Raw genomic sequence first — 13,552 nt, 5'->3', positions numbered from 1 at the left:
AAGAAGGGGAAAGTGATTTTGACCTCTACCTTGCTTGCTTAGCATCCTGCTCTCCACAATAACATTTCACCGACAATTAAAACGCTCAGCATCAATCTTTCCTACCTTCTTTGGATTTCTTCCAGCAATACTCTTTCCTGCCCCATCATGCATGCTACTTCTTTGTTTTGTTTTGTATCATCCATTTTACCTTTCCATCCTTCTCAACACCCATATCCCAAAAGCCTACAATTTACACCTAACAACTTCCTTTAACTACATTCCAAACCAAAGTTTTCGCTCATCTATTCTTAATCTCCTTGATTAATATCCCTGTCAACTGTAACATTATTCATGGGAAAGCTTCTTTGCATAACATAACTTCTTAAATGCCTACAACTGTGACCATCTTCATCAAATACAAGTAAACTGCTCCACCTGCTCTAATGTTTGCCCTCCTATTTTAATGTTTAACTTATCTTCCTTCTTTGTCGAAAACCAGATAACCTTCATTTCACTTCATTAATTCTCAGCTCATGCCTATAACATTTTCTGATGTACTAAGCAGTTATTGCAAACTATTGGCCAAATGGCAAACTAAAGCTTGATCATCAGCAAAGAAAACTAATTTTATGAATTCCTCACATGATTTTCAGTCTTACCTCCAGCTCTTCCCATCCCCCCTTAAACATATTCACCACACCACACTGAACACCTCAGTCTCACTCCTCTTCATAATGATGCCCATCCCAACTCTCCATCTGTCACTTGCACCCGAGCAATCAGACAAGTACAGTTCAGGTAACAATTCATCAATCCCTCATTTACACTCCTATATTCTGCCATACATTCTTTACTTCACTAAATGTATTGTCAATTCCCTTTCAAAAAATACAGAATAAAACAAGTACATCAAGATTGTATTCCATGTCCCCCTCTATTAGTAATCCCATGACTGCTATGGAATCATCCATGCCGCTCCCATTTCAGGACCCAAACTGACTATCCCCCATGCACTCATTTGCCCAGTTCTCCATTCTTTTATTCATTTACCTACTTACCACTTTTTCTGCATTTGAAATCAAACTTATTGTTCTATAGTACTCACAAAGCTACCTTTCACTTTTTTCGGGATGGAAAATAAAATTGATCTGATGAAATCTTCTGGTCAAATTCCTCCATACAAATTAGCCCAAAAAACTTTTTTTCTACCGATTATTTTCCTAAATTCTTGGTAGTTCTGCATAAATGTATCCACACAGCCTTCCTTAATTTTGATTCACTTCACCCCTTTGTGATCCTACCAGTAAGTATGCATACTAAGCTATACTCCTTATGCCATATATTCTCTTTAAGTCTAAACTTCCTGTCCTTATAACAGTATCATATAGATCCTCCATGTATTCTTTCCTTCTCTCCATTTTTTCCGGGCTCTATTAATTATATTGTTGCTATATCTTTAATAGTGTGCACCAATTTTCCCTATTACTTACTGATAAGTACTTCACCTTCCTGTACATTGTACTCATTTAACCCCTGATATTTTAGCTGTCCATCTCCTCTTAATGCTCCTCCACCATGCTCTTTAGGCCCTATTAGTTTCGAACCTCAGTTTATTACTCATCACCTAATTAGGAATTAGGCAGAAAGAAATACACAGAGACCATTTATAGCATTACTAATATACGAGGGCTGTCCTGAAAGTAGCCTCCGTTTTTGTGTAGCATGATAATTAGTGGAGGGAGCTGAATGGTCGCGGTATTGACCCACAGAGTAGGTCAGTACGCCTCAATCTGCAGTGGTTGGAAGGTCGCGCTAATTGTGGTTTGTTTACAGCAGGGAGTCAAAATGAACAGTACAATTGAAATTCCCACCAAATGTGGAGCCCATTAAGTGATAAGGTTTTTACTGACAAAAAATTTCAAAGATGATGACATTCATCTGGAAATTAGTGCTTTGTACGGACCAAATGTGATGTGGCAAGATTTGTTCATAAGTGTTGTCATTTGTTTAAGAGTGAACACACAAATGTCCATGATGATGATGACGGAAGTGGCCGGGGCCGCCACTGGGCGGCGTCTGTGGTGAACAATGAACTGCACCTGAAAATTAATGAAAAAATTCGTGTAAACTGGCATTTTACAATATCAGAATCCTTAGCAAGTTTTTTCCAGATTTCTAAGACTCTGTTGCATGGGAACACGACCGAAAAGTTAGGTTACTACATGTTTTGTGCTCCCCTTGCCAAGGAACTCCAAGAGAGGCCATCATCATTTGGCTGTGATCGCAGGCCGCAGAAGTTTATTCTGAAGGAATTTATTAACTATTTCAGAGATATGACAAATGTTTAAACCTGTTCGGCGAACATGTGTAAAAATAGTAGAGATTTGTAGTTTTGAGATGAAAATAATAACTTTTTTGTAACTATTCCAGTGTATTTTTCATAGCATAACAGAAGTTACTGTATGGACAGCCCTTGTATGCATACAAATATTTTTAGACCATTAAAAATCTCCTCTGAGGCTCATGAAACCTATTTGTCACTGGTATATAAAAATCTATAAGTTGAAGCAGACTCTGGCATTTTCCTGTGCCCTCTAAATTATGTTAAACCTTATCCTTGCCCTCCCATTGACTACAATCTTTACATGGTGGAACGGCTTTTGCGTTCCGATGACCCCTAGAGCTGCGATGATGGAAGCAATGATAATTGCTACGGGTCACCCATATGCAGAAGGTTAACAGCCAGACGAAAGGTAGTCCAAGCAGCGTCTGTTCCTCAGAGAAGTGGCTGCAAAGGCATCTGACACCAGTCGGGCGGCCATTGAGTGAAGGTGTCACATTAAAAGCACTATTGAGGAAGGCAATGGGAAACCACCTCAATTATTATTCCCAAGATTTTATGATGGACAATATAATGAATATCAGTCCTGTCAACTGTGGGACTCAGCCAAATCAGCCCTGTGTAGTAACCTGCAGAAGCCTTGCTTATCCTGCCAGCGGGAGAGGCAAGGCTTCCCCGGTTGTTACCTCACAAAACCCTAGCAACACAAAACCAACAGCAGCAGAACAGAAGATGCAGAAGAAGAAGGCCAAATTAGTTAGAATAGGAACTTGAAATGTTAAGATAATGTTGAGGACAGGAAAATTAGATGTGGAAGGATAGTGGGGATTACTGGAGTGATAGTTATAGAGTAACATAAAACGGAAGGGACGAGATCTAACAAGGGGTTGTCATAATATTGAATAAGCAGGAGCAATGAACTTGGTCATTGCTCAGGTATGCAGGCCATCGAGCAATCATAAGGAGAAAGAAGTCAATAGGATATAACATCAGTTAGAGGACATAATCTCATATGTTCCTGCAGGGAAACATTTGATAGTGATTGGGGATTGGAATGTGACAGTAGGCAAAGGAGGATATGGTGATGAGGTGGGGTACTACGGTTTATGCACAAGGAATGACCACAGGGAGAAAGCAATTGAGTTATGCAGAAGATGGGGGTTAGTCATCACCAACACTTGGTTTAGGCATAACAAAAGGCACAGGTATACATGGAAAATGCCCGGTGAATCAGAAAAGTATCAGTTAGATTATATTCTGGTTAGGCACAGGTTTAGGAACACTGCGATCCATTCGCACAGCTTCCCAGGAGCGGATACGGAATATGACCACAATTTAGTTTTAGTGAAGGGTAGAATCCGTTTCAAAAAGATAATGCAGGGGCGGTAGATTAGGAAATAGAATAAAGAAGCATGAATTGACAAAGAATGGGTATCAGCATACTGTAGAGAAAATTATGGCTGAGGGTAAAGAGCTAAGTACTATCGAAGAAAAATGGGAATGTTTCAAATAAGGATATCAAAAGCCGCAAATTAAACTAAAGGAACTGTTAATGGGAAAAGGACACGGAAACCATTGATCACGGATGAGATGATTAGAAAGATAGTTGAGAGAAAAAATTGAAGCACAAATGGAGAATAAAGGTCCAATAATAATTTGAGCAACCAAAGCATAATTGACAAGGCGGAAGATGCAGCACCAGGATATGGAAAGTTTCTGGAGGATGGGTGAAATTGGTTCACTATATAATAAGGTAAAAGTACTGTGGATTTGTCAGAAAGGTACATCTGTGTTAACAATTAGAAATAGGTCAGATAAGATAATAGTTGAAACAGAAAAGATCGAAGAGAAATGGAAGGAAAATTTAGACGAACTGTAAGGTAAAGGATTTAGGCCAACAAGCTTAAACATACAAAGAGAAAATAAAGTAGATAAAGATAGCTTAGATCCAGGTATACTCCAAAATAAGTTAGAAAAGGTACTTAGCAAGATGAAATCAAATAAGGCCATGGAGGTAGACAACATTCCTGCGGAACTACTAAAATGCTTGGGAAAGTATGGTAGGAAAAGACTATATGGACTCAGTCGGAGTATCTATGATGAAGGAATCTGGCTGGAAGATTTTGTGAGACCAGTGTTGGTTAATATTCCGAAAAAGGTAAAGTATACATCATGTGAGGACTACAGAACAATATACTTGATTTCACAAGCAGCTAAAGTTCTCAGGACCATCAACAAAATGATAGAGAGTATGGCAAATGATTACTTACAGGATTTATCAGTTTCGGTTTAGCTGGAGGTGACCTAGCAGTAGTTGATACGGTAAAATACCTAGGTGTCACATTCACAAAAGAAAACTTGGGGGACTCACATACGTCAAGTCTGCGGTCAAGCATATAAAAAATTGGGATTCATTAGACGCATTGCCGGCAAAAGTGACTCGAAGGTCAAGGAACGTTGTTACCACGCTCTTGTAAGGCCTCATTTAGAATACGCATGCAGCGTGTGGGATCCGAGTGAAAAAGGTCTCATTCGGGAAATTGAGAAGGTTCAACGCCGGGCAACCCGTTTTGTAAAAAATTCCTACGATAAAACGCAAAGCGTCACCAAAATGCTCATGGATTTGGGGTGGGAATCATTGGCTGAGAGACGATTCAATGCAAGATTGAAATTATTAATAAATTTAGATCCGCATGTTTCAGCACCGAGGTCTCGCAAATTATTCGTACTCCTACGTACATTGGTCGCTTGGATCATGCATATAAAATTCGGGAAATAGATGCCAGAACTAGCCGACTCAAGGACTCCTTCTTCCCACGGACAATACGGGATAGCAACTGCAGGGTTATAGATAGCAAAAATTCCACTTGCCACCCTCAGCGTCTAAAAAATAATTAGTTGTATTTAAATGCATGCTCTTCCACTAACCTTATGTGTTTTGTTATAAAAACCCATTCTTTCCGAATGACCTCATTCGTGTTCTGTTCATCTGTTTTTAAGTTTCCCTTTCAGTCCCTCGTCCCTCTCCGCGGGGGAAATTGCTGCTAACTGCAACGTTGGGTCGCATTCCCTGCCTTTTACAGACTCTTTGGGGGGTAGAGTGTTTTGTGGTGCATTTTCATGTGGTAGTGATGTTTCAATTTCTTGCTTGTTGTGTCCTGGCTTGCGTGTTGTAGGATGGCTTTCGTGCTGCATCATGGGGTGCAGTTTTTAGTTGTTTTGCGGTATACTACCTTGATCAAAAAGTTCCCGGAATTTATTCAGAATATTAAAAATACAAGTTTATTCATCTAAATCTATATTGTCCCCTTCAAAGTAATCCCCATCGACTGCAACACACTTATGCCAGCGCTTGATCCAATCCTCGAAACATTTTTTATATTCGGTTTTCGGTATGTCCATCAGTGCTTCCTGTGATTTTTCCATTACTTCCTCTCGGCTGCTAAAACGCGTTCCCCGTAATGGTTTTTTAACTCGATTGAACAGAAAGAAGTCACAGGGAGCCAAATCAGGTGAATTCGGTGGCTGTTGGATGGTATTTGTTGCATTTTTCGTCAAAAAATTACGAATAATGATAGCACTGTGCGACGGTGCGTTATCATGGTGCAAAATCCACGAGTTTTCTGCCCACATTTCTGGTCTCTTTCGGCGAATTGCTTCACGCAAACGTCTCATAACGCCCAAATAATACTCTTTGTTTACTGTCTGGCCTTCTGGCAAAAATTCATGATGCACTACACCGTTGTAATCCATGAAAACCGTCAGCATTGCCTTCTTTTTTGACTGAAAACGACGTGGTTTTTTTGGTCTCGGCTCATTTGGTGAACGCCATTCACTTGCCTGATGTCTGGATTGCGTGTCGTACTCATAAACCCACGTCTCGTCTCCAGTAATGATCCTTTTGATGAATGTGGGATCGGATTCAGCCTCGCAAATCATGTCTTTTGCGACGTCAACACGGTCTCTTTTTTGCATGAAATTGAGGTCTTTTGGCACCAACTTTGCTGCTACACGACGGAAACCCAAATCATTAACCACAATGTCTTGGGCGGATCCATAGGCAATGTTCAAGTCCTCCGCTATTTCTCTGATGGTTAATTTGCGGTTATTGACCAACATTTCTTTTACTTTATCAATTTTTTCACCGACTTTCGATGTCGATGGTCTGCCACTGCGTTCATCATCTTCGATTGACTCACGACCACTTCTGAACCGCTCGTGCCACTGGTAAACGACCGTTTTTTTTAGAGAATCGTTGCCGAAACACTTTTCCAACATTTCCAACGTCCGTGCACCACTAAATCCATTTTTTACGCAAAATTTAATACAAGTTCGTTGTTGCAAATTTAAATCCATTTCTGACATTGTAAAAAATCGCCAACACACACAGAGATAGATGTACTCTTGGCTACGTAACTTTTGCAAATGTCAAGTTATGACACTAAGATTTAAAGGGAATATCAACAACAGATGTACCAATTTAACAAAAAAAAACAGAACTCAAATCGGAACGATGGGAGCGCCACACGGTGGTTATTCCGGGAACTTTTTGATCAAGGTAGTATGTGTTTGCATGAGTATTGGATGAAGGGATTTTGGCATGAGAGTGTGCGCTGCTGTGGGTGTAATTTTCCGTGTTGTTTTTTTGCATGTGGTATTTTTCCTTTTTACGGTTGGTGACCTAACACCCCCCGCCACACGCCCTTGCGGCAGCTTGCGGGGTATTATGTAGATGTAGATGTAGGAAGGGGAAAGGAAAGCATGATGCCATTGCAATAATGAGATCACTAACCGAGAGGAATATTGAATACAAACAGGACGTATTTGCTTTATGTATAGATTTTGAAAAGGCATTTGATAGAGTTAATTGGTTAATTAATAAAAACTAATGCGTATATTGCAGGAAATTGGAATAGATTCGAGGGACAGGGGGCCAATCCCCAACCTGTACATGCCTCAGACTGCTCAGGTTCAAGTGGGGAACCGAGAGTCCGGATTGGCAGTGTTAGGAAGAGGTGTAAGGCAGGGTTGCCCATAATTACCACTGCTGTTCAACATATATGTAGGAGAAATGATTAAAGAGGCATGGGAAGAACTGGAGGTAGGAATGAAAGTGGGTGGGGAATTCGTAAGATCAGTTAGGCTTGCTGATAACCAAGCTCTAATTTGTCTGTCAGCCAAGGGGCTGCAAGGAATGCTGAGTGAATTGGAAATTCAGAGCAATAGATATGGAAAGAGAATCAATATAAATTAAACAACGGTTACGCGATATTCTAGGAATTAAAGGCTAAGCTAAACATTAAAATAGGAGGGCAACAACTCGAGCAGGTAGAACAGTTTATGTATCTCGGTAGTGTTTTGAACCAACACAGTCAAAGTGTTAGGGACGTAAGGAGAAGAATTGCACTAGACAGAGGCTTTTACAAGGAGGAGGGAGTTGATGACAGGGACGTTCAGTGAGGATATTAAGAAAAAACTCGTAAAAACTTTGATATGAAGCGTAACTATGTCCAGAGCTGAAACATGGTCATTGAGGTAGGAGGATGAGACTGCTTGAGACTTAGAACCAGTGACTATTAATTTTCCAATTTATCTAACATCCAGTAGTTTGATAACTCATAAATATCAAAATTATTTATCTCATATCAAAAATACTTATCTAACTCATAAATTTTTTCAAACAATTATGAATGTAATCAATCCAATTTGAATATACATTTAACACAATTTAGAAAAGTTAGGATACAAGTGCACACAACCCAAGTCTGGACAGAAGTAAAGGCAGGTGGTGAGAACTGTCTCTACAGCTTTTAGAATCAAGAGAATTATAAATGTCTAGCTGAAAGCTCACTGGAAGACAACTAATGCTACTAGGAGTGGTTGGAATGGTTTGGAACAGCATAAAAATTTTACTAGAATCTAGGTTAAAAAAATTAATAAAATAACAGAATCACTCCTCCGTACCCTAGTACATGGGTGTTCAATAAGTCCTTTCGAAAAAATGTAAAAGCAAATTAATTTGGGTATAATTTTTTTATCATTACACTTAATACCCTTTCACCTGAATACACTTCCCAGCATTTCTCTAACTTTTCAAGCCATCTTTAAAGAAAGATTATGTAAGACATCTGCACCTCAAATCAGGCATCTGTGTTAGTGACAACCTCATTGTGAATGGTTTTCTGCCAAGCTATTTCTTCAAGTTTGTAAATGAAAATAAGTCACTCGGGGCTAAATCTGGTGAATATGGAGGATGTTGCAATAATTTATACTTTAATTTCGCAATTACCACCATCGCAATTGCACCCATGCATTGTCTTGATGAAAGGGAATTTTTTTGCTTTGCCAAATAAGGACTTTATTCTTTATTTCCTCACTCGAGTGGAGTAATAACAATGCATAATACTCTCCATTTATTGCTTGTGCTTTTTGTAAGTAATCGTTGCAGGCGATTCCAAATTCATTCCAGAATTCCATGGCCATCACCTTGTCAGCCAATTTCACAGTCTTTGCTTTCTTCAGAGCAGAGTGGGTTTTTTAATAACCACCTTAAGAAACCCATTGTTTTGACTGTTCTTTCATCTCTGGAGTGTAGCAGTGTATCTATGTTTTATCCACATGTACCGATATAGAAAATTCTAATAAATGCTGCTGAAAAGTACCAAACCAGCCTCCAAATTGACCACGCAATTGTGTTGATTCTCCACCGGAGCAAATGCAACACCCATTTAGATAGGATATTTATACACCCAATTTTTTGAGCAAAATTGAAAACACTGCCCCGTGTCATATGCCTGTGGCCTCAACTATATCGTGAACTTAAGACCCTTCAATCAGACCAAACCATATCATGAACTTTGCCAATCATTTTGGATGAAGACACTTCCACTAGACATCCTGAGCGATATTCATCATTTGTGGATGCACTGCCATGTTTAAACTCATTTACCCATTGTTATTGTTAACATATGTAAACACAGGAGTAGATGTGCCGTGAACTTCATTCAAGTCAGCTTTGATCTCTTTCGGTAAATAGCCCCTTATATGTACGTGTTTAATCATCACATGAAACTCAATTTTTTCCATTTTTCTAAATGAACAAGTTAATTGCTTCAATAGACTATGAAAATGAAACCATGAGATGTATCTAGTCGAAAATTTAACAGCAGCCTAGTGAGAAACAAGACTAATGAAAAGTATACCTTTTCCAATCGTATGAGCACCATCTCTTGGAAGTTCTAAGGATTTATTGAACAACCCATGTTCTACCACTCTAAACATGATCGCTGTTGATTGGCACAAGACAGGTAATGCCGTTTTTAATAATCAACTCAACATTACAACTTTAAAATAAACATTTAAACAGGGCTGAAATTACATACGATGTAGTTCGATTCCTCTTTCCTGACTTGTAGATTTTATCAATTTCTGCCACACCTTTGCAAACAAAGGAGCTCATGCCAATAACGCGAATACCACTGGGAGTCTCTCTTAGTGTCAACTTTTTCTTTTCCGTTGATAGTAAATCTCTGAAACCAAAATCACACTAATATGAGAAGCTATACACCAAATATGGAATATGCAAATATATCTTTGAATACCTTAATTCCAATGGAGCATCAAAAGCAAATTTACCTTATATTTTCTTGATATATTTCCATATAAGAAGCACTAATTAGATATTGCCGATTAGAAGACCGGGCAATCTGATTATAAAGATGTTCAAAAGTGTTGGGTATGATGCCTCTTTTTTCATGGTTTTTTCTCAATCCTGAAAAATAATACAATTCTTTAATAAAATAAAATCAGAAAAAGAAGTATTACCATCATGCTCAGTAATTTTTTGTTCAGTGATAGCCCCAAGGGTCCTATGCCCTTGGATCTGGTCCTTGCTGAAGCTACAGTAAACTCTTGCTAATCTTGACTATATGGAGCCGAGTTTTGTCTCGATTATGCAAAATCTGGATTATCTCAGGTTTGGACATTTGCAACCTCATGGAAAATTTTCCTCCTCTAATCTTTGTGTACTCTGGATCTCTGAAGACCTCTAGCAACGCCATGTGATGATGAGCCCCAAAGTGTAAAATAATGACATATAAAAATGAAATAAACTTACTTGAGTAGATATATTGCTGATTTACACCAAAAAATAATGTCAGTGGTTGTTGCTGAGTATTTTTTTGAAAAAAGCAGCAGTAATGAGGGCTTAATTGAGTCATCTCATTTAACAAATCTATATCCATTATTAATATAACTAATCAATCAAGTTTTTACTAAAATAAATAAGCTTATTTCAGAAGTAGTAGTAGTAGTTTTGAGGGGAGGCGACCGACAGCTAAGGTCATTTGCGCCATAGGGGATGGATAGGAAAGGATGAAGGGTGGAGAGAAACCCGGCGTCGGCATTAGCCTACTCTTTACGAAAGGCGCCAAGGGGTCCGCAGTTTAACGTCCCATCCGACGGACGGCGTACTCACTCAAAGTGCCCTCCACAAAGCACCTCAAGTAGGGATCGAGATACCTCTGAAAAATATTCAACACCGCCGGGATTTGAACCCGCGCCCTCATGGTGGGAAGCCAGTACGTTAGCCCCCGCACCATCTCGATCCCCTTATTTCAGAAATATGGCTCATTTTCTTTAGTAATTTCCAGTGATAATGGTGTAATATATGGTCTCCGTTGTTCCTCAGCATGCTTCAAACTTACCATACACTCGTATTACTGGTTGTTGATAAAATATTTCAGAATATTACAGCTGATGTTGCTTGGTATTGCAATACAATTTAGTTAGAGACATTATGAGGGCAAAAAAGAAACTTTACATTTCCACAATAAGGATTTAATATTTCACGATAACAACCAACCAACCAACCCAAAAAGCAAATAATGTTCACTGGACAAGCATGCCTGCACCACTATCAACAGTCCTGACCTTGCACCTAGCAACTATTTCCTTTTCTAGCACCTGAAAGTGTCTCAGTGAAAAATGATTTCAAGATGACAAGGAATTCAAGACCACCATTGCTAAACAGTTCCATTCCCAGGAAGCTAACTTTAATGCTAAGGGATTTCATAAGCTGATTCATTGTTACAAAAAGAGCTTAGAAATGAACGGAGACTATATACTAAAGTAAAGTTGAAAAGTAGGAAACAAAGTTATTAAAAACTTTTTCTAATGAATATATTATTTATAATGAAATGATATTCATCTAAGAAATAACCCTTATATTTTAAATACATCTGTTGCATCTGCAAAACATGTAGCAATAGATGAACATATGCATTTTTTAAAGAAGCAACACTTTATTTATAATTTCATATGTCCACCTGGACTAGCGATTGAAATATCATAATAATATTATGCCATATTCATAGACGCTTAAAAACCGAACTTATTTTTCGGCCAAGTAGAGCAGAGTAGCTTCTTGTGACATCTTAGCAAGCCACCTGCCATACACAGCCGGACTCTGTCCAGATTAAGCAGGAGTTTATATTAGCTAGGTCCAGATTAGTAAGGATATAATGGACCATGTAGGATATACACAAACTGACTTTTATATATAATCAATATATTATCACATAGAATATTCTAAATCACAGATGATGGGACATATATATTCACCTTATAATACTTTATGGCTGCCATCAATATAACCATCAAAATACAAATACCAATGTTCTACACATTGCCCAAATGATATAATGTCATAAGGAGCCATAATAGTATAATACATTCACAAAACTTCCATTTTTTGCAAAACTTTAAAAGTACTCATTGCAAAGCATTTAATCAAAACAATTACATAATATTTTCATTCTATGTTGCTAAGCATAATTTTAAAAGTAATTAAATGGCATAGAAAAATATGAGAATGTTTCACACCATATAAAGAATTCCTAATCATGGAGTAAGAGATTTACAGATAATTTTAGCCAAACCTCAGGCATGATAGCCTGGATAAATAAACAATCACTCCAGTTCAGGAATGTGAGAAGAGTAAAGAAGAATTTCTGTACTAAATAATAATGTTCTTAACATAAGCCTCTCCATCTCTAAGATGCACTGTATATACTGGCTTGTAAAATCGACACATTTGTACATTAAGTGCATTTAAACATGAAGTAAGATCTGGAGCTTTCCCAGCATATTTGATTCCCCTATTTATAGACAAATTCTGTAAAGACATTGGCAATAAGTGGTGTTCATCCACTCACTCAATGAATAGCTTGTGTCATTTTTTTTCAACCTCTAAGCATGCCTTTTTAACAATTCGTGCCATTTTCTTGACATCTCTCTAACCAGTAAGAATAAAGTCCTCTGCTTCACAAACAGAACTGTTATCAATACTCATCTCACTATTGGCTCTTATAGCTACCAATTCAATCATTTACACAAGAATAAACTTCCTAGGGTGGAATTCTCCCTTTTACATTGATACTTGAAACTTTGAAAAATTCTCTATCCCTCTAGACCCAGGGGTAATTTCTGTACGTTTAAATGAATATACTTTGTAACTTCCACACAATTTTTATTCGTACTACCGCTTTCAACGCAACGGCGTCATCATCAGGTACCTACCATCAGGTACCTGATGATGACGCCGTTGCGTTGAAACCGGTAGTACGAATAAAAATTGTGTGGAAGTTACAAAGTATATTCATTTAAACGAACATGAACCTCCACAAAGTTGAGCCCGAGACCATAGAATTCGTAATTTCTGTAATTTCAATAATGCAGACATTATTTAGTACACTCTTATATGAAAATATGAGTATCCATTGTAGTACCCATGCATAAAAGAATGCAATGTATATACCTATGTATCAAAGATATTATAAAAGAGAGGAATAGAAAATAATACAATTTTATATTTCTGCAAATGATGCCATACTTTAAATTGCATAGTCACATGTATTTATGAGTGATTTCCACAACTGGTCCCACCTATATTTGTTACTGAATATATATATCTGGTAATGGGGAAAAAGGAGGTGAAGTGACCACTAGTTGCAGTATTGTGCATTATCACCATTTTGCTTCGTTAACAGCAAGAATATTATGTCAATATACTCAGTGACGAATTAGCTAATTAAGAAAATTAACTAATAGAAAAAATTAGTTGCCCTGATTCATAAATTATTCATAGGTCAAAAACCATTTCATAGTCTCCCTGACGGGAAAAAATCTTGACTCTCACAAAGCTTAAAGGTGATAAATAATTAGTAGCAT

At 37.9% G+C, this 13,552-nt stretch overlaps 1 protein-coding gene across 1 annotated transcript in view; it reads right to left on the bottom strand.

Moving 5' to 3' along the window:
* LOC139687022 (kinesin-II 95 kDa subunit-like) overlaps positions 1 to 13,552 on the bottom strand; it is an 86,386-nt gene that overhangs the window by 59,928 nt on the left and 12,906 nt on the right. Inside the window, exons 5-6 of the mRNA XM_071584119.1 lie at positions 9,959 to 10,094; positions 9,706 to 9,852 (exon numbers count right to left, since the gene is read on the bottom strand). Coding sequence (XP_071440220.1) covers positions 9,706 to 9,852; positions 9,959 to 10,094 — 283 coding nt within the window. The remainder of the gene's footprint in view (positions 1 to 9,705; positions 9,853 to 9,958; positions 10,095 to 13,552) is intronic.

Source organism: Hetaerina americana, unplaced genomic scaffold (genome assembly GCF_022747635.1).
Source record: "Hetaerina americana unplaced genomic scaffold, ioHetAmer1.1.p SCAF_16, whole genome shotgun sequence".
Lineage (NCBI taxonomy): Eukaryota > Metazoa > Arthropoda > Insecta > Odonata > Calopterygidae > Hetaerina > Hetaerina americana.
Note: the sequence above shows the minus strand (reverse complement) of the source record. Positions and strands in the feature narration are given on the sequence as shown.